This window comes from Centroberyx affinis, unplaced genomic scaffold (genome assembly GCF_046629955.1).
Source record: "Centroberyx affinis isolate AG114_WGS23_722 - 3 ecotype Tasmania unplaced genomic scaffold, CSIRO-AGI_Caff_v1 ptg000688l_1, whole genome shotgun sequence".
Classification (NCBI taxonomy): domain Eukaryota; kingdom Metazoa; phylum Chordata; class Actinopteri; order Beryciformes; family Berycidae; genus Centroberyx; species Centroberyx affinis.
Window position 1 is genome coordinate 77,547 of NW_027279309.1, and position 21,443 is coordinate 98,989.

At 43.1% G+C, this 21,443-nt stretch overlaps 1 protein-coding gene across 1 annotated transcript in view; it reads left to right on the forward strand.

Moving 5' to 3' along the window:
* Positions 1-21,443, forward strand: part of LOC139644007 (protein unc-13 homolog B-like) — an 89,054-nt gene that overhangs the window by 22,499 nt on the left and 45,112 nt on the right. Inside the window, exons 5-10 of the mRNA XM_071519353.1 lie at positions 113-236; positions 2,745-2,818; positions 3,344-3,401; positions 5,616-5,829; positions 19,375-19,680; positions 19,797-19,887. Of these exons, the coding sequence (XP_071375454.1) occupies positions 113-236; positions 2,745-2,818; positions 3,344-3,401; positions 5,616-5,829; positions 19,375-19,680; positions 19,797-19,887 (867 nt within the window). The remainder of the gene's footprint in view (positions 1-112; positions 237-2,744; positions 2,819-3,343; positions 3,402-5,615; positions 5,830-19,374; positions 19,681-19,796; positions 19,888-21,443) is intronic.

The following is a 21,443-nucleotide window of genomic DNA, read 5'->3' on the forward strand; positions in this document are numbered from 1 at the left end:
TTGCTAACAAGCCCGTTCAGGTACTACTACTACAGAGGTATACGCACTAAAAAACAGTCAAAGTGTTTGCCCAAGTACAATAGCACTGACCCCTGACCCTGTCTAATTGCAGGAGGGCTCAGGCGAGTGGACCTTCCTGGACGCGGAGGTCCTGATGAAGGCAGATGAGATATATGGCACCAAGAACCCGACACCTCACCGCGTCCTGCTGGACACTCGCTTTGAGCTGCCGTTTGGTGAGATGTCATTTCTGCCAACCCGTCTTTTATAATCGCTGAGGATCTGTTTGTTTTGTAAGGATAGAGTTTTTTTTTTCATGTCCTTTTTAATTTCTTTTTTATGTTCTTGTTGTTGTTTTTTTGGATGTGTAACACTTGTTCATTTCTGATGGGGGATTATGGCTTTGCTGCTTTTTCCGGCTTCTTAGTATTCGTGATCACGTGCCTGGTTTTTCACTACATGTTAGTCATATAGGCCTACAATATCAAGAGGTATTTCCAATGAATAAACTGCACTTGAGGAACTCTCTGGGGTTTATTTAAGCCATTTGGTGGCACTTTTTTATCCAAAGCACCTCTCAGTACAGTGTGTGCACACATTAATTGTACCGGTCACCCTAAGGCGAATCAAACCTCGACCCACTGAGCTATACAGGGCTACACAGGCCACAGATTTTTGCTGCTGAAATGTCAGAGGTTGGTTTCTGAGGCTACATTGGAAAATGTAGCACGCCTGGGGCACAGTGTAGCAAATCAGTGATTAAAGCCTCATCCAGTGTCCTGTGGTCTTATGTAAGCAAGCACACCTTCTATTGATCTGTCATCTTCACTCAGACAGAAAAAATTAGCAACATGTCAAGAACCTGCTGTACGCTACCACAGCCAAAGGGATAGGAAGGAGTTTTAGATTGGGAAGAGATGGAATAATCCCTTACTTTGTTCTCGTTGCTTTCTCTCCCCTTCTCTGCCCATCTCTAGTTTCATTGGGGGTGTCTCTATGCTGCCTTAAGTCAACTCATAACAGACTCTTCCTAAATCTTTTTCTATCACTTCATTACATGTTGTGGAGGTGGAAGATGACTGATATTGAACAACTAATACCTGGTGTCTTACGTCCTCTCTCCCTCTCTGTGGTTCAACGTTGGGCCTTTCTTTACTGAATTAGATTCTGTAAATATAATGTTGCCGTTGCCCGGGTGCTACGTTGTGATCATAAGGATAAATTAAGAAACTATTAAGCTGTTATATTGCAAGAGAATCTGTGACTGTGAGAGAGCTCAGTTCTGTTAGCTAGGGAGACTAACATTAACAATAGCTAGTTTATTGACATATTTCTGGGTGATGTGTCTAGCTAGCACAGGTAGTGCTAAAACCAAGTGTGGAGAAAGATGGCACTTGCTTGAATGCTGCTTACGCTATTTCCTTTGTAAATACTAACTGTTTATAGCTAATGTTTACTATGCTTACAGTTTTCTGCACTCCTCTAAAAGCACTCATAAGATTTTTTTTTCTTGTTTTGCATGCTGGAGACCGTAATCCACTCGTTATCCCTCGTCCAACGGTACTTTATCCTTGGTCCGCTAGTATGTGGGACCCTAGTGAGAGGGAGCAGGCACTACTTCCCATTCAGAACCAACGGCTTATGAGTCGATTCATGCAATGAAAATTTCTGTTTTCTTTTTTTTTTGCGGAGGACAATTTAATGCTCTTTAATATTTGAGGGGAAATGTTCCCTGTGTTGCCCCGGTTTCCTGCGCCCTTGACCACAGCACTACCTTTACACTGCCAATGCTGCATATATACGGCACAAACCCTGTGATCAAAAGCATCAAAGTTAAAGCAGTGTGTCGTTCCATTGAGTGGGAGAGAGAGAGAGCCTCTTTCTGTGTTTTAAGAGCAGGCCTTTCAAGGTTGCAGGAGGCTGTGTCCGTCACGACTCTCTGAGCCACCAGTCCCATTCACTAAAGCTGTTAGCTGTCTGTTGATGTATCTTTGAAGTCCTGCCCTTTGTGTGTCTGGCCTTTAATGTGCATCTCTCTGCAGAGCAGCATAGAGAGAAGCCGATCTGATGAAACAGTAGTCTAGGTGCAGGTATTACATACACATGGAGAGGCCGGGATAAGTGGGGGAAAAAAACACACTCATCACCTGCTCATAGACATATCAGCCGTGAACCAAATATAGACTTTCATTTCGTATTAGCTGTACCCCACAAGTACTCAGGTACTTGTATATAGGTAGCTGTGTGTTCTACCTACCTCCTTTTTAATATGCTTATGGTTGTCTGGCTACTGCCATTAGTTTTTATCTGTTTTGCTGGAAAATGTTTAGGTTGTTTGATGTTTTGTGACTCTGTGTTAGCAACTGTGGGTGGTAATACTTCTCAAAATGCTTTGCTTTTTATATTTCTTTAAAATGTATTTAATTAAAAATGAAGCTCTGATATTTCTGGTCCGTGTCCCTTAAGAGTTTGTGGACAAAGCTAACTATTTTTAATATGTCATTCCTACAAGGCTCATGATAAATTAAACAGGCATAAATGTATTATGATGGCATCATGGCATATGATAGAGCCTACTGCTTGAGATCAGAGGCAACGGGATGTAATGGGATGTAAACACTGCCTGTGTGTGTGTGTGTGTGTGTGTGTGTGTGTGTGCGCTTGCGCATATGCATTTGTGTTTGTGTGTATGGGTGATCATGCTCGTGTGTGTGTGTGTGTGGGAATGCATCTTTTGCTACCAGACATCCCAGATGATGAGGCGCAGTATTGGACAGGCAAGCTGGAGCGCATCAATACCATGAGGATCCATGATGAGGTAAAGCCCTCTCACAGTAACTCTGCTTTAACAAGATTTCACTGAATTATTTGTATATGTAAAGTACGCTATGTTACTTTTCCAAAACACTGAGTCAGAACAACTGTTCACTAGGCCTACATTGCTGTTTTGCATTTTACTGGTACACAGTAACTGTGTAGCTGAAAAGAAACAAAGATTTGCTTATCACTGGAGAGATGCAGTATGTTTTGGAAAATGTCTGTTTTATTCCTGCTAAGAGAGTATTTTCACCACTGAAATGTGCCAAGATCAGCTTCTCCATATCTGTTTTCTTGATAGTTCAACCACTCGGACAAATAAGATATAATTCTAGTACTTCTAATTCCTCTTGTGCTAATGACAAAGAAATTACGTGTTTATTTTTGTTGTTGTTGTTAATGCTAATGGTTTGACGCACATAGATAACGGTGACGATGACGGCAAGTCTTTCTGATGATAATCATAAGGACAAGAAAAACATACTTGATGCTTCCTGTTGTGTTTTTTCCTGTCTCTCCTCTCTAGTACCCTCTTCAGGATGAGGTGCAGAATCGCCCACTGCCGTTTGCTGCCTCCCAGTGCTGTGAGTGGGCCTTTCATACCACCATCAGCCTCTAGATGGAGCCATTTCTCCACCCCTCTAGCTCTCAGGCCTTGACATTATTGTCTCTCACTTCCTTGACCCTATTGTAGTTCCTAACTTGGTAATGGCTGAATCTCCTTTATCAGAGTTGACAATGAAGCCTATAAATTTTACATGCACTCTGTCTGTTGTATACACATATTTTGAGAACACTCACAGAGAGGGTATATGCATGTTTAAATCTTTCCTCACTGTTGTGAAAATGTGTCAATTTGTTGTCCACTCTGAGAATTGTTGATGGAGCTTCCCTCATCCTCCCACAGTTACAATATAGAGCCACTCTACTATTCACCCTCTCTACTTCCTCTGACTGTACCTCTCACTTCTAACATCTACGCTCTCACCAGGCAACTATTTCGGATGGGCTGACTCACTGAGTATGTAGAACACACTTTGATGAAATTGTTTGGTCTCCCAAAGTTTCCCTGTGGCCAATCCTCAGTGCCCTCTGCATGTCCTGATGCCCCATGCTCCTTAATAACAACATTTAATCAACAAATATTTTACTTGGATTTTATTCTCGCCTCATTTTACTCCCCCTTAACCCTTCTCTTCCTTCTCTTCCGCTCGCTTTTTTCCTGTTTTTCTTTTTTTTTTCATTCTCTGTGCTGATGTCACATGATCTTCATAGACAATGCATTTCATAACCACACCATCGCTTTTCCACACATCCTGGAAAACCTGGAAATTTTAAAACTAGCTTTTCAGTCAGGGAAACACATGAAAAAATAGAATATCATGGAAAATATAAATGACTTGTTATGATTGATCCAAAGTCATAAAATATATTTAAGTAACTGTCTACCTTTGTTTTCCTCTAAAATTATGCTGTTGTGTACGTGTCAACAATATGAGACTACTGAGATAAAACAGATTTAAATATGATCTGTAATTTTAAAGAAATTTCTGAAAATAATTTCATTAAGATTGGGATTCCTAATTAAATCTTTGTTTAGAGCAGACAAGTGCAATACAAGACTGTTCTACAAATATGAAGGCAGTCACTTCCTAAGGGATATGCTGTAAATTGCAACTGCACTGCTAAACTAATAGGGGGCAGTCTTTGCTAAACTGTACTCGTGTCACCTTGACAGTTCATTGTCCTCCAATTTTATTCTCAGACATATCAAGAAAATCAGTTTGTCCTTCGTCCTCTCACTTTATCGCTTTGAAAAGATAAACCCCGGCTCAGCTGTCCCCTCCAGCAGACACTGGAGCACTTGAGAGAAGTTTTCTCAGGGTCACTGGTGGGATTGGGAAGGTCACTTTCAAAATGTGGTTTGTTAGAGTGCTATTATCATCAGCAACCATTACCTATTATTGTAAGTTGTTATGTTTGTGCCTAAAGCACACAATCTAAAGGCCCTTTTGCCTTCAAACATACTTCTTAGTGAAATAATGTAATTGCCAATTTGTTTTCAAAAAGTAATCTGTAATCTGACTGCTGTTTTTGTGCGTTTACAAATTACAGGTACTATTATTTGTAATAATGTTACTGTAATCTCATTACATGATACTCCCTGAGCCACTGAGTCAGACTGAAAGTTAAACAAAACTACTCCTTTTCTAACAACATTTTCCCATGTCAAACAGTTTAATTTTGGTTTCATTTCATGTACCTTTCCTCTTCTGGTTGTCTGCCAGATCAGATTTATAAGTTGGTTTTATGTCTGTGTAAGAAGACTGTAACTGTGGCAACAACTGTATTCAATCTATTCCGTAAGATCTTTGTCCCCATTTTACTTGTAGAATAACACCCATGTCCTCAGTTATATGCAATTGCAGATCAATGCATGAATTCTACTAACTACAGTAATTACACAGAGTAAGAGCAGCTCAATGTCTCCCCTTTTGGCAGGTGAGCTTGCATGTATTTATAAGGGCTATAGTCATTCAAAAGTGCATGACCTTTGCCCTTCTTACCTCCCTCTTACCTGGCTGCCCCTGACCCCAGTCTGTTTATATCTCCCACTTAATGCCTTCCAAATATGCAGAATTAAACTAGAGTATATCCTCAGATTTCAGGTTGAATATATCTAATGGGGTGTACGTGCAGGAAGGAGATTTTTGAAAAGCTTGCTATTGTAGGTAAGATATTCATTTAATGTCAGGCAAGATTCTGTGATGTTCAGCTTGTCCCATTGTCTCTTGCAGCTCTGGATGACCAGGACAGTGCTGTGGATGACCGGGACAGTGACTACCGCAGTGAGACCAGCAACAGTCTGCCGCCACGCTACCACACCACGGCCCAGCCCAACTCCTCCATGCACCAGTACCCTATGGGGCCCCGGCTGCAGCACCACCTGGACTCCTGCACAGACTCTGTCCATAGCTTTGACATGGATTACAGGGACCAGAGAGGAAGCAGGTACACACACACACACACACACACACACACTCTCTCTCTCTCTCACACTCACACTCAAAAGCAATCCAGTAAGTAGGGTACAGTATGTAGCAGAGACAGACACTTTTTCAAGATGGTTTTCAGTTTTATGACAGAAATAGTTGGTGGAGCGACATTGTAATTGTCATGCGTCTCAGTTTTTTTCTGATGGTCAACAATCCATCTTGGATGGAGCTTTGCACTTTTGTTTGTCAGATGGCTTTCCTTTGTGTTGCAGTCGATGGTTCATTCAGCTGCTTCAGCACACTAGGAGGGATCTGTTCTCCAGTGGCAAAGTGGCAGAATTAGTTTTGTCACACCCCTTTTATCCTCAACCTAAATACTTCAGTGCAGCCAGCTATGAGTTCCCTCTTGCTATTACATTCATATTATTTCCATTGTCCACTGACTTGGACATGAGGAGGGATATCTTGTGTTTGTTTCACCTCGTTAAAGTTTGAATGTCATTTAGATGGTTTTATGTCTTATGGCCAAAAGTGAGATTCCACTATAGTGTGTGTGGTCATCTGTACTACGATTATGTATTTACATTAAAATGCTAAGAATACTAGGAAAAAAGACAACAATATCTATAATAATAAAAATCATAATAATAAAAGGGGCAGCTTTTTAAGAGAGAATAGATTTGGTTAATAAGACAAATGGCCTCAATGCTTGGAGATTGGCCAAGATGGAATTTACTTTTTTGCACTTGTGGATTGCCATGGAAAACATGGGTCTCAGTGAGACTGCTGCAAATCTGCCTGTGTGGACTGATAGGACGTTGATCCGGATAATTCTATAACATCAGAAAAGAGAAATGGGATTATAGCCAGGCAAAGCTGATAGTTCTTGTTTCCTTTTTGTCTTGAGGACCTATTGTGTTTGTGAAACTTCCCTGGTAGTTTGAATGACTGAACTTGGTTTAGCCCACATCACCCACAAAATCCCTTCTGTCACACATGGAATGGAGGGAATGGGTCAGTGAGAGGCACACGCTTTCTCCGATGATAAAAACTGTTAACTGGGTTGGATATAGGCCTTATGTTAGTGATATTGACGTACTACACAGTTGGCAGCCGAGTGTAGAAATACTGATAAGCATGACTATTGCTGTAGGGATTTGCAAAGATCTAAAATCACACATGCACATGCAAACACACACACACACACACACACACACACTCAGTCTTATTGCATATGAATACTGAACTGTGAAAATAATGTTTTTCTCAATTGATATATTATCGAAATGTTGAATGTGTAATGAAGCTGTAATTACAAGCGTAACACATTGTCTTCAGTTCTTATGAGATGATTGAAAATTGCTTCATAATTGCATAGCAACACAGATTTAGTCACCTTGAAGTTTTATTAAAAAAAAAGTAATAACAATGTTGTTACAGTAATTACGAGCTAAAGTGAAATATTAAGTTTTCACATTTACATGAAACTTCGTCATAATGTCTGTGTTTATTGTACTGCTAAACTCTTCATTTGCAGTCTTTTCTGCTTCTTATTTGTTTGCTTCTTTCTTCTTTTCTGTTCCTGTCTCCTCTCCCATACTTTCTCATCACCTTGTTAAACCTATTCCTTAACCTGAATTAGATCCATAAACCAGAAAGGCAGGGTCAGGATCATCCCTGTAGATTCTGGCATGGGGGTAGAGGAATGGGAAAACAAATACAAAGTGCAGGGCAAGCCTCAGCTGAGTGACTTCTTAGACGATGAGGAAGACAACGTTATCCTTCGAATGGGGAGAACCTGCCCTGAGCACTCACGCAGCTCTGTCAGTCAAAACACTCAATGTAGCGGCATCCTGCCTGCCACCTACCCCGAGGGCTATGACACTATTGATCGGCGGCGGAAGAAAAAGATAAGGGACCCAGGAGGGTTGGTCAGTACAGAGCCAGACAAAATCAGAGAAGAGGCTTTCCCCCCTGACCTTGCAGTCCTCCGCCAGAAGAGAGGGGAGCTTGTTATGCGGCAGGTAGCAGAGATTCAGGAAGAGGAGGAGCATATGACACCGTGCCTCAGGCCATACAAGAACGGGCTTCTCTACAAGACAAGGATGTGGGCTAAAAATGAGCTGGAGAACACATTGGAGCATTATGTAGCATACAAAGAAGAGGAAGCTGCTAGACTGAGGGCAAGGTTTGATTTTGATTTAGAGGGCTCTGAGGAACTGCACTACCCAATAGGAGCAGAGGAGGACATTGATGACATTGCCTTTCTAGCAGAAGACATTCACTCCGAGAATGCGAGAGGTCATGGCAAAGACAGGTATTCTTTGTCCTATGGGGGTCACATGGAGAATCCTCAGGGTTTTCGGGATAAGAAGTGTGGAAAAGGTAAAATCGGAGGATGGGCTCCGGAGGCAATGCTTTCTCCTGTGGAGGAGCCAAGTGATGAATATGTAGACCCTATGGATGAGCTCCAGTGTCTGGTTGAAACAGTTTCTGAATACCTTGCTGAAAAAGAGGAGGAAATAAGCAAGTATGGTTCTCTTCCTAAATCAAGCAAATCCAGACTATCATCTCTGGGTAGCAACAGAACAGATTCTTTGGGAGAGGACCAAAACAGTTCATCAAGGGATACCAGAGTAGAAACTCAATCACAGACTCCTTCTGACCAGGGTATATCAGGGGTGAAAAATGCTGTGAGCTCCTTATTTAATTCCTTCACTGATAGAGTTGGCGCAGGTCCCAAACAGCCTGGCTGCTCTGCGCCAGCACCATCTGCACAACCCTCCCAAACTGGAATATCAAAACTATTCTCCTTTATTCCTAAATCAACTAGTTCAGCTCCTGTAGCTGTGGTATCTCCAGTAGAAACTTCTCCAGAAAAATCATTCAGTTCTTTGCGTTCTCAACCACCACTTGATGCCAAGACACAAGGTCATAATCGAGAAGCAAAAACTCCCATAAGAACACAGACTCAAACAAGTGCTAGTGAAAAAGTATCAGAGTTTGCAACCAAACCTCAAACTGCTACAGGAAACTCAGTTTTGGGGAAATTAAATCCTTTAAAGCTTTTTTCAGGGGAAGACATTATGAACTCAGCTGAAGGCAAACAGCCCCCAGTGACAACTTACTCTCAAGATCATGCACATTGGGATGACAAATATGTTCATCAAGGTGAACAGCCAGTGGCAGCTGGAGAAGATAGAAAATCAGAAAAAGCAAGAAGTTCATCACAAGAGAAACATTTTGGACAACATGAAGAAAAAAATGTATATGGGAAACAGAATCCTATGACTTACGCACAAGGAAATGTGCCTGCACCGGGGCCAGGAAGGCCCACTGGCCAAACAGTACCAGAGAAATCAGGCTTCTTTAGCCCTTTTAAGAAGTCATTAAGCTCACTGATAACACCTGTTGCCCCTGTTCCGCCTCAGGGACCTCCACCTGTTGCAGTTTATCCTGTGTTTAGGTCCACAGAAGACTTACGACTAGAGAAACCAGTGGAGGAGCCATCATTGAGTAGTAAGCTCAAACTCCCTTTCCTGTCTTCTGAAAATGTCTCTAATCAGCAGCCGCCCAAAGCAGAGGGAGGAATGCTTTCTAGCTTATTAAAGTTTGCATCCAGTGAAGATGTTAGTGCTTCCAGAAATGCACAGAACCCTGAGCAATCATATCAAGCCGCAACCTCAACAACAGGCATTTCTACCCCCCTGCCACAGAATCCTGCTGCTGTCCCTTCAACACAGCCCCAGGAAAACACAGAGACAGGGTGGTTCTCCAGCATATTTAATCCTACTACAGCTCCCTCTGGTTCAAACCAGAATTTTGTCAGCAGTCAACAGCAAAGTCAGAGGGGCCAAGTGCCATCTAGCTCACATCCACAACATACATCAAATTGGACGACAGCAGCAACACCTTATGGGATACAGCAGCAGGCCCCTCATCAGCCTGAATCACAGAGTTTTTTGACAGGTCTTTTAAAAGGGAGCTCAACTGAGGACATGTCTCGTACAGGCTCTAATCAGACGCAGCAAGGAGGGCTGCTATCTGGGCTTCTTAAATTTGGCTCTACAAGTGACCTATCTGGCAATTTGCCACAGCAGGCTCCTCTTAGCAATCAACCACCCAGGGGCAGTAATCCCCCACCATTCCCTCATCATCCTCCCCCACAACAAAATGCCCCAGCTCCTCAGACAGGGGGCCTTCTCTCAGGGCTATTGAAATTTTCATCAACAGAAAATATACCACCAAATGTACAGCCTCCTCAAGCTCAACTACAGAGGAACCCCCATAGCAATTATCCAGGTCAGCAACAGTCTTCAAATTCTTCTCAGCAAACACAACCTCAACAAGGGGGGCTGTTCTCTGGCTTGCTGAAATTTACATCATCTGAAAATGTTTCAAGCAGCCAAACAATTCCCCAGCCCCAACAGCAACAAAGCAGTGCTCAACATAATCAACAGATTTTTAACCAACAGAATACTCAAGGTCCAAACCAAGGGCCCCATTTCAGGACCAGATCACCAAGTCAACAAGTTGACCAGCAACAGACTAGTAAACCAGGCTTTACTCGACAACAAACAGTTCCACTCCAGCAAATGCCATCTCAGAAAGGTGGTGTCCTATCTGGGCTCTTTAAGTTTGCTTCAGCAGACAATGTAAACACCAAGCAGTACCCATCAGCTCAGCAACATGGCATTACCCCAAGTAGATCCAGCCAGGAGCAACCAAGGGCAAGAAATATCCCAATTCCAAGCCAAAATCAACTACAAAATAGTTCAACACAAAACACAACTCAACCAAGTGGTCTCCTTTCTGGACGATTTAAATCTTCCTCAGAGAATATGCCCCAACAGCAGCAGCCAGAAATGATCCAAGAGAGACAACAACAGATCAAACCACCAAATAGTCAGACTGCTCAGACACAGCAGGAGACTGCAAATCAACCTGGAGTATTCTCAGGCTTGTTTAACAAGTTAACAAAATCATCTGAGAATGTTGAGACTAGCTGCCAGGAATCAACAGGACAATCACTGCATCAGAGAGCCAACAATAACATACTAATAAGGCAGACACCACTGCAAACTCAGTCAAACACCAACGTAATTCAGCTATCCTCACAAGAACAGAATGTGGAGAGAGAGAAGAAGACTTCTCGGCCTCCCCAGCAAGGGTTTTTATCTGGACTCTTCACCAGAAATGAAACCGAGGAATCCTACACTCATAAACAAGCAGAAACTGGTTGCTCAGAAAATCTGAAAATGCAGATTACAGAGCAGAATACACCTTCACCTAATTCCACAGGGTTGCTTTCAGGCATATTAAAAACTAGGCCAAATACCATCACAGAAAGTGCTACCTCAGGTTTTGAAAGTGACAGCAGGCAAAGAGTTGTTCCACAATCTCTCACTCCAGGACAGAGCAGACATGCTTTCCGTAGTGCACCTGTCTCAATTGATACTGAGAGTTTAGATTTGAGAACATCAGCTACTTATGCAAGGTCTCTTCAGAGTCAAGCAGCATACTCTTCAATTAGCACAGGCAATTTATCTCAGTTATCATACTATCATAGTTCACAGCAGTCAGTCCACCCAATTGCTTATAGTACAGATAATATTCATTCCCTTTCACATGGCCATTCAAATTCTGCAGTTATGCCTATGCAGCCATATATTGGCAGAAGCAATCCCTCTTTGTGTGGACTAACCAGGCCAAATCTTTATGAAGGTCAGTTGTCCTCTTACGGAATAAGTCCTACCTATGATGAAAACCAATGGATCCAAGAATCTGTTCTATGGCAGCAATTTCAGAATGAGTTACAGAATTATCAACACCAGGGAGATGATCAAGGGTACACACAGCAATATGAAGGTGCATCATTACAGGGCTCTTCTCTCCACTGCAGCTCCTCAAATGACCAGCAGTATAACTCCTCAAGACCATGGCAAGGTGTTGTTTGTCACGAAGAGCAAATTGGACCATATCAGTTTGAGGGACACAGGAATTTTAACAATGATCCAAATCCCAAAAAGAAATTATGGAACAGCTATGAAGATTTGGGAAACTTGCAATATTCACACAAAGAGGAGAGTGCACTGAACTTATCTACTCAACAAAGTAATGCTAAGTTTGGGAAATGGCACTCATTTAATGATGGTAGCTGTTACAGCTTGAATGGTGTTTCATATCATGAAGGCTATTATGAGGAGACTGCACCAAGCTTATCTTATTCAGCCAATTGGCAATATGGAATGGATAATAATCAGGATTTTCACACTGATGGCATGATCCATCAGAGCCAGTTTAATTTTCATAGACCAGTAGATTCAAATTACCCTCCAAGTGCCAATAGTGAGATGGAAGATTCCATGTATCTCGAAGATACTGAATGGTACCAGCAGTGGCTTGCACTATTGGAGCAAGGAATGTGGTGGCCGGCCGAAGATGGTGATTGTGGCTACTTTGTTTACACGGATCATGAATACATTTACGCCTTGCTTACAGACGCCGCAGGTGAATATGTATATGCTTGTGCCCCTGAAGGAGAGCCGTGGGGAAATGTGCAGCAATTGGGTAGTTTCCCTAATGCTTGGCTGCACAATGAGATGGTTACAGTCTGTGGCTTTAAAGTCCCACTATATAATGAGGATGAGCTTCTTTGGCTACCTGGACAAGATCACAGTGATTCTCAACTTCTCAATGCCCCCCTCGATTTATCTGCTGCCTATAGAAAAGGAAACCAGATTATGAATTTGAATCTTGAGCGTTTCTCCCAAATGTTTGAAAATTCATTCCTGTCACAGGGAGAACATGCGGTAGATTTTACATCCTACAGATTAAACAAAGTCAGGATGGATCCAAGACAGCCAAGTTATGTCTATCAAGACCCATACACAGAGGTTATTGACCTTTCATGCCGTAATAAAGGCCACATTGGCCCTTATTGGAATAGCCAGGAAATTAAGACACTTCTTGCTCAAAAAGTTGCCGTTTCCCTCAACTCTACCCCTACTGCAAATTCCAATCAGCAGCTACTTTACAACTGTTACCAGCCTAGTCAACGCCGACGTTCATCCACTGGGGTTACAGTGAAGCATGTAGATGACATATCAGAGGAAGAATGGAGGAAGAGAGTGGCTCCTGGAGAAGAGCAACCTAATCGTCAAGTCAAGAAAATCTCCTCTCTCATATCGTCTTTTGTGGGCAAGACATCGCAATCAGACTCAAATAAAACTGGCATAACCTCTCGTGATCAACGGAGATCACCCGGGATTGAGGCCCCTGACCAACATGCGAGGAGCATTCTCTCATCAGGTTTCCAGAGCCTTAAGTCAAAGATCATCAAAGAAGAATCCCCTGCTGTTGTAACTCAGCCAGAAAGTGGCGCACAACAAATGCAGAGGCCAGCCACAACTCAGTCGAGAATTTTGCCCACACTACCAACAACTGCTCATATGAGTCAGTCTTCAGCACAATCACATACAACTTCACAGAAACCTAGACTTGCACGTCAGACCACCATGTCACAACGGGCAACCCCGCCAACACAGCCCACTGTCACAGGGCCTTTAGCATCAACAGAGTCTCTAATTAAATCTGGATCACCTGTACAGCCTGCAGCCAACAAGACAATGGAAATACCAGTGCAGAAACCAGCTGAACAACCACAGGCAGGCTTCATGAGCTTTTTCAAATCTGCAGTAGGAATAGAGGAACCCAAGCCAGAGCCCCAGAAATCTCCTCAGACACCTTTGAATCAGCAGAGCAAAACTGGCAGCACTGCTTCCTTACCAGGCAGTGTGACTCCAAACAAAGAGGCTACAGGAGTATCAAATCTCTTTGGATCAATAGGCAGCCTATTTAGTGCTGAGCCCTCTCCACCACAGCAACAGCAATCAAAGCCTAGTGTTACAGAGAGTTCACAGGCATCGGCATCTAGACCTAAGGGTATACAGAGACAGCAAACAATGGACCAAAGTGGTACCTCTCGGTCCGCTCAGAGCCAACCACCAAGCAAAAGTGTGTCACAAGTGTTACCTCCCAATTCTGCCACAGGCCCTGCTCCAGGCCAATCACAAACTATGCCAGCAACAGGGCAGACTAAACAGGAAGCAGGACCTAAACCATCTGGTGGACTGTTTGGTTTTTCTATTGGAGAAATGCTGTCAGGATCAACAACAGCTGCCCAACCTGGGCCCTCACCTCAAGCATCTGCATCAACCACAGCTCCACAAGCTCCACAAGAAGAATCCCTTGGTAAAAGTTTATTATCAATGTTTAGTGGGCCAAGTCCTCCACAGGCTGTGCCTCAGACTGGGCCCTCACCTCAAGCACCTCCTACAAGTGCAGCTTCACAACCTCCTCAACAAGAATCACTTGGTAAAAGTATATTGTCAATGTTTGGAGGCCCAGGTCCTCAGCCCTCACCTCAGACTGGGCCCTCTCCTCAGGCACCTCCTACAAGCACTGCTCCCCAAGCTCCTCCACAGGAATCACTTGGTAAAAGTTTATTATCAATGTTTGGAAGCCCAAGTCCAACCGAGCCTCCTCAAACCAAGCCTACTGCTCAGGTGCCTCTACAGGGAACTGTTCCCTCAAAAGAGCCCCCAAGTACAGGATTTCTTTCTATGTTTGGTGGTCCTAGCACCCATCAATCTCAAGCCCAAACGGGATCTATTCTAGGGGGAATTCTGCCTGGGTCATCTAGTTCAACTGAAAGCCCAGCAAAAGGATTGCTGTCAATGTTTAGTGGTCCCAGTCCACCGCAACCTCAACCACAATCTCAACCACAAGCACAGCCTCAACCACAAGGTCTGCCAGCCAGCTCTGTTCTTGGGGGGATACTGGGTGGCTTGTCTACCTCCAGTGAAAGTCCAGGAAAAGGTTTGTTCTCTATGTTTGGTGGCCCAAGCACTCCACAAACCCCAGCAGCAGGTGGAAATGCAAATATGTCTAATATACCAGGAGCTGCAGCACCCAAAGAAGCTGCTAAGAGTATACTCTCAATTTTTAGTGGTCCTATGTCACCACCACAACAAAGTGCAACCCCTGACTCTAAATCTAGTACTGCTACTCTTCTAAATCCAATGCTCAGTTCTTCTACTTTACAACAAGGCCCCTCCCAAGTAGCATCTATTCCTAGTAGCTGTGTCCCAATGGCATCAACTACCAGCGAAATATCAAGTGAACTGTTAATGCTGAGTAAAACTAGTCCTCAGTCTAGTGAACCACATGCTAGGCCATCCACTGATGCTACTGTGACCACTACGACTTCTTATGAAGAGGGCACCACAGTTAAAATAGTTGACAGTGCAACTACGGAACAAATCTCAGAATGTGCCACTGTACAAAAGGAAACAAGCTCAGAAGGTGCACATCAGGATCCTATCCCCTCTAAAGAACCACCAGCTTCAGGCCTGCTGTCTATGATCAATGGATCAGCTTCACAGGCTCCATCCTCACAAGTTGGATCTGTTTCAGATGGCCCAGGAAAAGGTTTGCTTTCAATGTTTTCTGGACCCACTACCGAGCCTAGTGCTAGTCAGACAGGTCCTCCACTTGTAGGGTCTGTACCTGAATCATCAGCCCCCAAGGAACCACTAGCCAAAGGTTTGCTCTCCATGTTTGGAGGTTCTACCCCTCAGGCCTCTACTCAGACTGGAGGTTCTATATTGGGAGGTATGTTTGGAAGTTCTACTCCCCAAACACCAACCATTCAAACAGGGGGATCACTACTAGGTGGTTTATTTGGAGGCTCTACTCCCCAGACAGCAGCACCTCAGACAGGGGGATCATTACTAGGAGGATTATTTGGTGGGTCTGCTCCCCAGACTACTGGTTCACAGACTGGAGGATCTATTTTGGGTGGGGTGTTTGGAGGATCTACAGCCTCAACTACAGCACCTCAGACTAGTGGATCCTTGTTGAGTGGAATGCTTGGAGGGGCTGCCACCCAAACTGCAGCACCCCAGAGTAGTGGCTCAATATTGGGAGGTATTTTTGGGGTGTCTACTTCTCAGCCAGCACAGAGTGGTCCATCTCTGTTGGGTGGCATTTTAGGTGGAGCTTCTGCCCCTACAGATACACCTGGTAAAGGCTTGCTTTCGATGTTTGGAGGGCCAGATCCACCTGCAACAGCAACACCAAAAACCACTGATGACAGCAAAACATCAACTACAGCTCTTCCTGACACTTTTTCAGTTGATACTGCTCCCAAAAGCAAAGAGCAGGCAGAAACACTTAAGCAGCCTGACAGTACAGTTCAACCTCTGGAGGCAAGCTCTCCCAAAACTGATGACAAGGCAGTTGTAGAAGTTCAAGGCCAAGATACTGACAAGCCACCTGGTTTAGCTAATGATAGTCAGCCTAAAGAAGCTGAAATTTCAGCACCATCAGAGCAACTTGCAAAACCAGAGCTTCTAGTGAATGATCAGTCTAGTCAAAATCAAATTCCACCTAAAAATGAAGAGGCAACACCAGCCACTCAGTCAACAACTCCTGTTGTACAAGGACAACAGAAGCCTCCAGAGCCAGAGAAATCTATTGTAGACTCATCAGCAGATGCAGTTTCAGGCTTCATGTCCTCACTTTTCAAACCTGCTCCTGCTCAAGGTCCTCAACAACAGCAGAAAAACTCACTTTTCGGTCTGGGAGGAACAACACTACAAGCTGATACCCCTCAGACTGGAGGGTCGATATTAGGGGGTATTTTTGGAGGATCCAGCACCCAGACAGCAGCTCCTCAGACAGCGGGATCATTACTAGGAGGTTTATTCGGAGGGTCTGCTCCCCAGGCTGCTCCTCAAACCACTACTCCCCCTACTGGAGGGTCAATATTGGGTGGTATGTTTGGAGGAGGGTCCACTGTAGGTCCCCAGACTGGTGGATCATTACTTGGTGGGATGTTTGGAGGATCTGCTGCCTCAAATGCAGGAGCTCAGACTGGTGGTTCTTTACTCGGTGGAATGTTTGGAGGAGCCACTGCTCAGACTGCAGGACCACAGACTGGGCCATCAATACTGGGGGGTATAGGTGGATCTTTATTTGGGGGCATGGGACAAGCACCTAAGCCATCTGAATCAAAGCCAGTTCAACCCAGGCCAACACCTGGCACACAGCCACACATTAAGAATGAAAGTGTGCCACCCAAAGTAGCTTCAAGTGGTACTGAGAACAGTGAAAATAAAATGGTCGACTCAAGTCTACCAGATAAAGGTAATAGTCAAACATCCGGCAGCCAAACACTAAGTGGTGTAGTGGCAACTACTGAGGGGGCTTCTCCAGCAACTTCTAATGTCACAAGTGCTACCACAAGCACTACAAGTGACCCGAGCCATCAACTAGATAACACTGAAAAACAAAAGGCAGCTCTTGAGGGGGAGGTGATCCATGAGAAGCCCATGATCATTACAGGGGAAGCTGAAACTAACGATGCTGACAAGTCAGTCCCACCAGATACCCAAAAAGCAGATACTCAGAAAGCTCCCGCAGTTGATCAGTTGCCCAAGACTGCAGAGCCACCTCAAGCTAAGTCCCTGTTTGGCTTCATGTCAGCACAGAGTGACGCAGGAAAATCTCTTGGATCTCTGTTTTCATCCCCACCAACAATGCCCTCAGATGCTTCTTCAATGCCTCAAACAGAAGGAGGTCTGTTTTCAGGATTTAAATCACTATCTGCTGGCCTATTTCAAGACGAAAAGCCTGTTGCAGAAAAGCAAGAGCCACCTACCCCTTCATTATTTGGGGCAAAGATAGGTTTCCCTTGGCAGGCAGATCCACCCAAGTCACAAGCTGCCACAGTCATAACATCTCAGCCCAAAACGAACGACAAGCCAACAAGTGGTCAAACACAAACTGTAAAAAAGGGTGCAACATCTGATGTCCAAAAAAAGGAATCGGTAGGTTCCATGGATGATGTAGCAAACCCCCAGATTTGCATCTCCACTCCTGAAGTAGATCCTTCAGCATCCCTGTCCCAAAAGGAGAAGGAAAGCCTTGTAGAAACATACCCCTCTGCAGGTCCTACCTCTGGAGTGCAGCTGGACAACCAGTCCAAGAAGGATCTATTGGGTGCAAAAAGGCTAGTAAAAGCATAATAAATGGCAATCCCCCAACTCCATTTATGATGCATTGACATTTTGGAGAAGAGTATCCCCTGTCCAGCTCTGCAATCCATCCTACTAGTGTCATTTTATCTTTTACTTGATTGTGTGTATAGAACTGTGGTGTTTTGTGTTGCATTTAGATAATGTGACATACTTAAAAGCATTCCAAAACAGAATTCCATAACATCATTTAGATATGTAATTTATATAATCTTGGACAACCTGTCAATTTATCTAATTATTATAATTTATTATAATTTGTGGAGCTGAAAAACTCAAGAGATCATTTCTGGAGATACTCCATTGACAGCAAGAGACAAAAAATGTTGGCTTAAACTATAAATATAAATAAATAAATGGCAGCTAGTATCCTCAGCAAATTATTTCAGGTGCTGTCAATGCAAATATAGACAGAACTGTTCAAGATCCTATGAATAACATGTAAACTTTGTGGATTTCTGTTTTATTTGTGTTGTTTACATGTCATATTTCAAATGGCATTCAGTATTTTACAATTCATCTCCACAAATTTCCGTACATTTACAACCCTTATCATTTGAACCAAGTAAAAAAAGAACTCAACCCTTGCAGATTTACTTATCATCCAATAATGCATTTTGCACAATAAATTAAATCGATGAGGAAAATACAACTTTAGTCCTTAATAAAAAAAAGAGTCAGTTCCCGCACACACGGATCACCTCTGTATATTTTATTGTCGACATTACAATCCTTCAACTTTTCTCAAGATGTTACACCCACATAGTGACACAGTATTTATATACCATTGTTAATAGGTGCATAATTGATAGTGTGCCATTTCTATTTGAAAATGCAACTCTAACCTTGAAAATGGTAATGCATAAATATGTACAATACACGTACTAAGAAACAATTTGTCACATTTGAACCAGAACATTATGTTTTTAATGCTACTTACATTATTTCCCAACATGCAACAGCTTCCCTGTAAGGTTGGGTAGCTTTTTATGGCATAATGTGGTCTGTGTATACCAAGTGAGGAGTTCTGTAAGGTCCCTTAGGGATGTTGTTGATATCCAAATAGACCTTTGCCAAATAGTGTTTGCAAATAATTTTTGCCATTGGTTTTAACCTCAAATTGTAGATGGTTGCAATCAAAAAACTATTATGTTAATGCTAGTTAATGTAGCTAATGCTAATTATGTTGTTAGTCATAGCAGTATATAAAGTATATAAAACAGTAGGTATGTATATCAGTACATGAAATTAACTTTAAAAACTTCCTTGTGATTTTTCAAAATTCTTGGCTGTCAATGGGTTGTTCTGTGTTGCAATCCCCAATCATCTGGCACTGTCTAGTGGGCTAAAACAAAACACAGAAAATATTTGGAAATACTATTTGACCGAGGTCTGATTCCTGTAACATTCCAAGTTTTCTAACATTAAGTATTTCCCTCACTTCTCTCTCATCAATCTAGTCCAGTGGAAAGTAGTCGCTTTGGGTCATCTGGAAACCTGAGCCAGACCAGCTCTCAGCTTAGTGAGACTGGCCAGGAGAGCACTGGAGGGTCAGAATTGGAAGAGTCCTTCCACTCCTACCACAGCACTGGGTTTCACCCCTCCACCAACGGGCAGTCACGCACAAATGGACATCATCCTGCCAATGGACACTCCATGGTTGGGGAGGAGGAGATACGTAGGCTCTCCGCTGAAGTAGGACGGGGATTAAATGGCTCCATTAAAAATGACACTCCAGTAGAGAGAAGGTCAACTAAACTCCAAAGGTACAGTTTTTTGTTCAAGAGGGCAGACAAGTTTTGTATGTGTGCCATAACAGAAATGTATGCAAATTGACAGTTTTGTCTCTGTATCCCTCTACTTTTAACCCAATTTACCCCAGGTTCCATGATGAAGGACCGCCATTGCCCTTCTCACCATCCAGAGTCCGTTGGTTGAAGGCCATCAATAAAGTCAGGGTTCAGCTCCGGGAGGTAGGCAGTTTCTCTTCTCCCTCCACCAATATCGTATCCCTCATCACTACTTCTGAACTTCCTACCCTCTTTTCTGCTCACACATACAAACCAAAGACATATGAAGTTTTGCCAGACACGCACACACATGCATACGCACAAACAGATGCATGCATGCAGACATACACATGCACACCTTTAACTCTGTGGAATTGGTTGAGTTTAACCACTCTGGTAATTTGAGATGATGCAATGAAAACTATTTGAAGGAATTTTCTGTTACCACTTTGTACCAAATGTAAAAATGCTCTTTTTTTAAATTAAATTTGTCTTTTTTTAAATTAGATTTGTCTTTCATTAGGCCAGATTGTTTTTATCATCTCATCAAAAAGTATCCTACATATTTTGATTTTTCTCTCAAGTTTCATGTGTGTTTCCTTGTGGAAATGATTAAGCATTATTACCATTGTCACAGCTGTCATCTTCTTTTGATTTGGGTTTAGCTAGAAGAAACAAGTTGTAGCATTCACTCAGGAGGGTGGGTTTTAATTAGGGCTGGACCCGAATATTCGACTATTCGGATATGCGTTCGTTAGGTAGGTATTCTGTTTTCAATTTTGGGATTCGGATATTCGTTTTTTTAAATGTAATGTTATACGTAATCCGTAAGCCGGTTGCCATTGACGATGCGAAGCAGTTTCTTTTTCTTTTTACTTGCATTCAAATGTCAGTCACATTTGCTGATCGCCATGGTGGCACAGAGAAAAAAAGTACGACCTGAATTTCAAGCTGTCTGTTGTCAAATTTGCTGAACAAAATTCAGGAGAAGCAGCAGCAAGACATTTCTCCGTTGATCTTTTTTTTATTTTTTTTAATCTTTTTTCTAAGGTAGGCTACCGATATTTTGATACAGGGCAATCTCTCTCTCTCTCTCTCTCTCTCTCTCTCTCTCTCTCTGCGCTTTAGAACGTAACCGCTGTGAAACAATCAGAAAATAACGTTTTATTACTCTGATTCACCGGCTTTCTCGTTACTACCGCTCCCTCTCTTCATTCACTTTCTAGCTCGCTTGACCATCTCTCTCTAGCTCGCTCGACCATCTCTCTCTCTCTCTAGCTCGCTCGACCATCTCTCTCTCTCTCTCTCTCTCGGGCTATTAATTGAAGTTATATGTATGTTAAGTATGTTTTCAGCGCTGTGTTTTTGTGAGGAGGAACTGTGACTATGTGTGAACTTTGTCGGGTGTACTGTTACCCGTGTATGGAAAGCCAAGCAGTTTGAAGGTGCGTGACGCTTAACCCCCCCCCCTAGTTTTAATATATCACACTTAATTTATCCCAGGAAGATCAACAAAACACATGCTTTTTTTTCAGCAGCGCCCACTAAGTTACACACATTCATTCCTTGGAACTATGCAGTACAACCACAATCAATCATTATGCTGGCCTCAGCAGCTCCACTGGAGCAACTCGGGATTAAATGCCTGGCTCAAAGGCACCTCACAAGTAGTTATCGAGGGAGGAGTGAGTGTTTTTGATTCAGTTTCACCCACCCAGATTTTTCCAGTTGGACTGGGA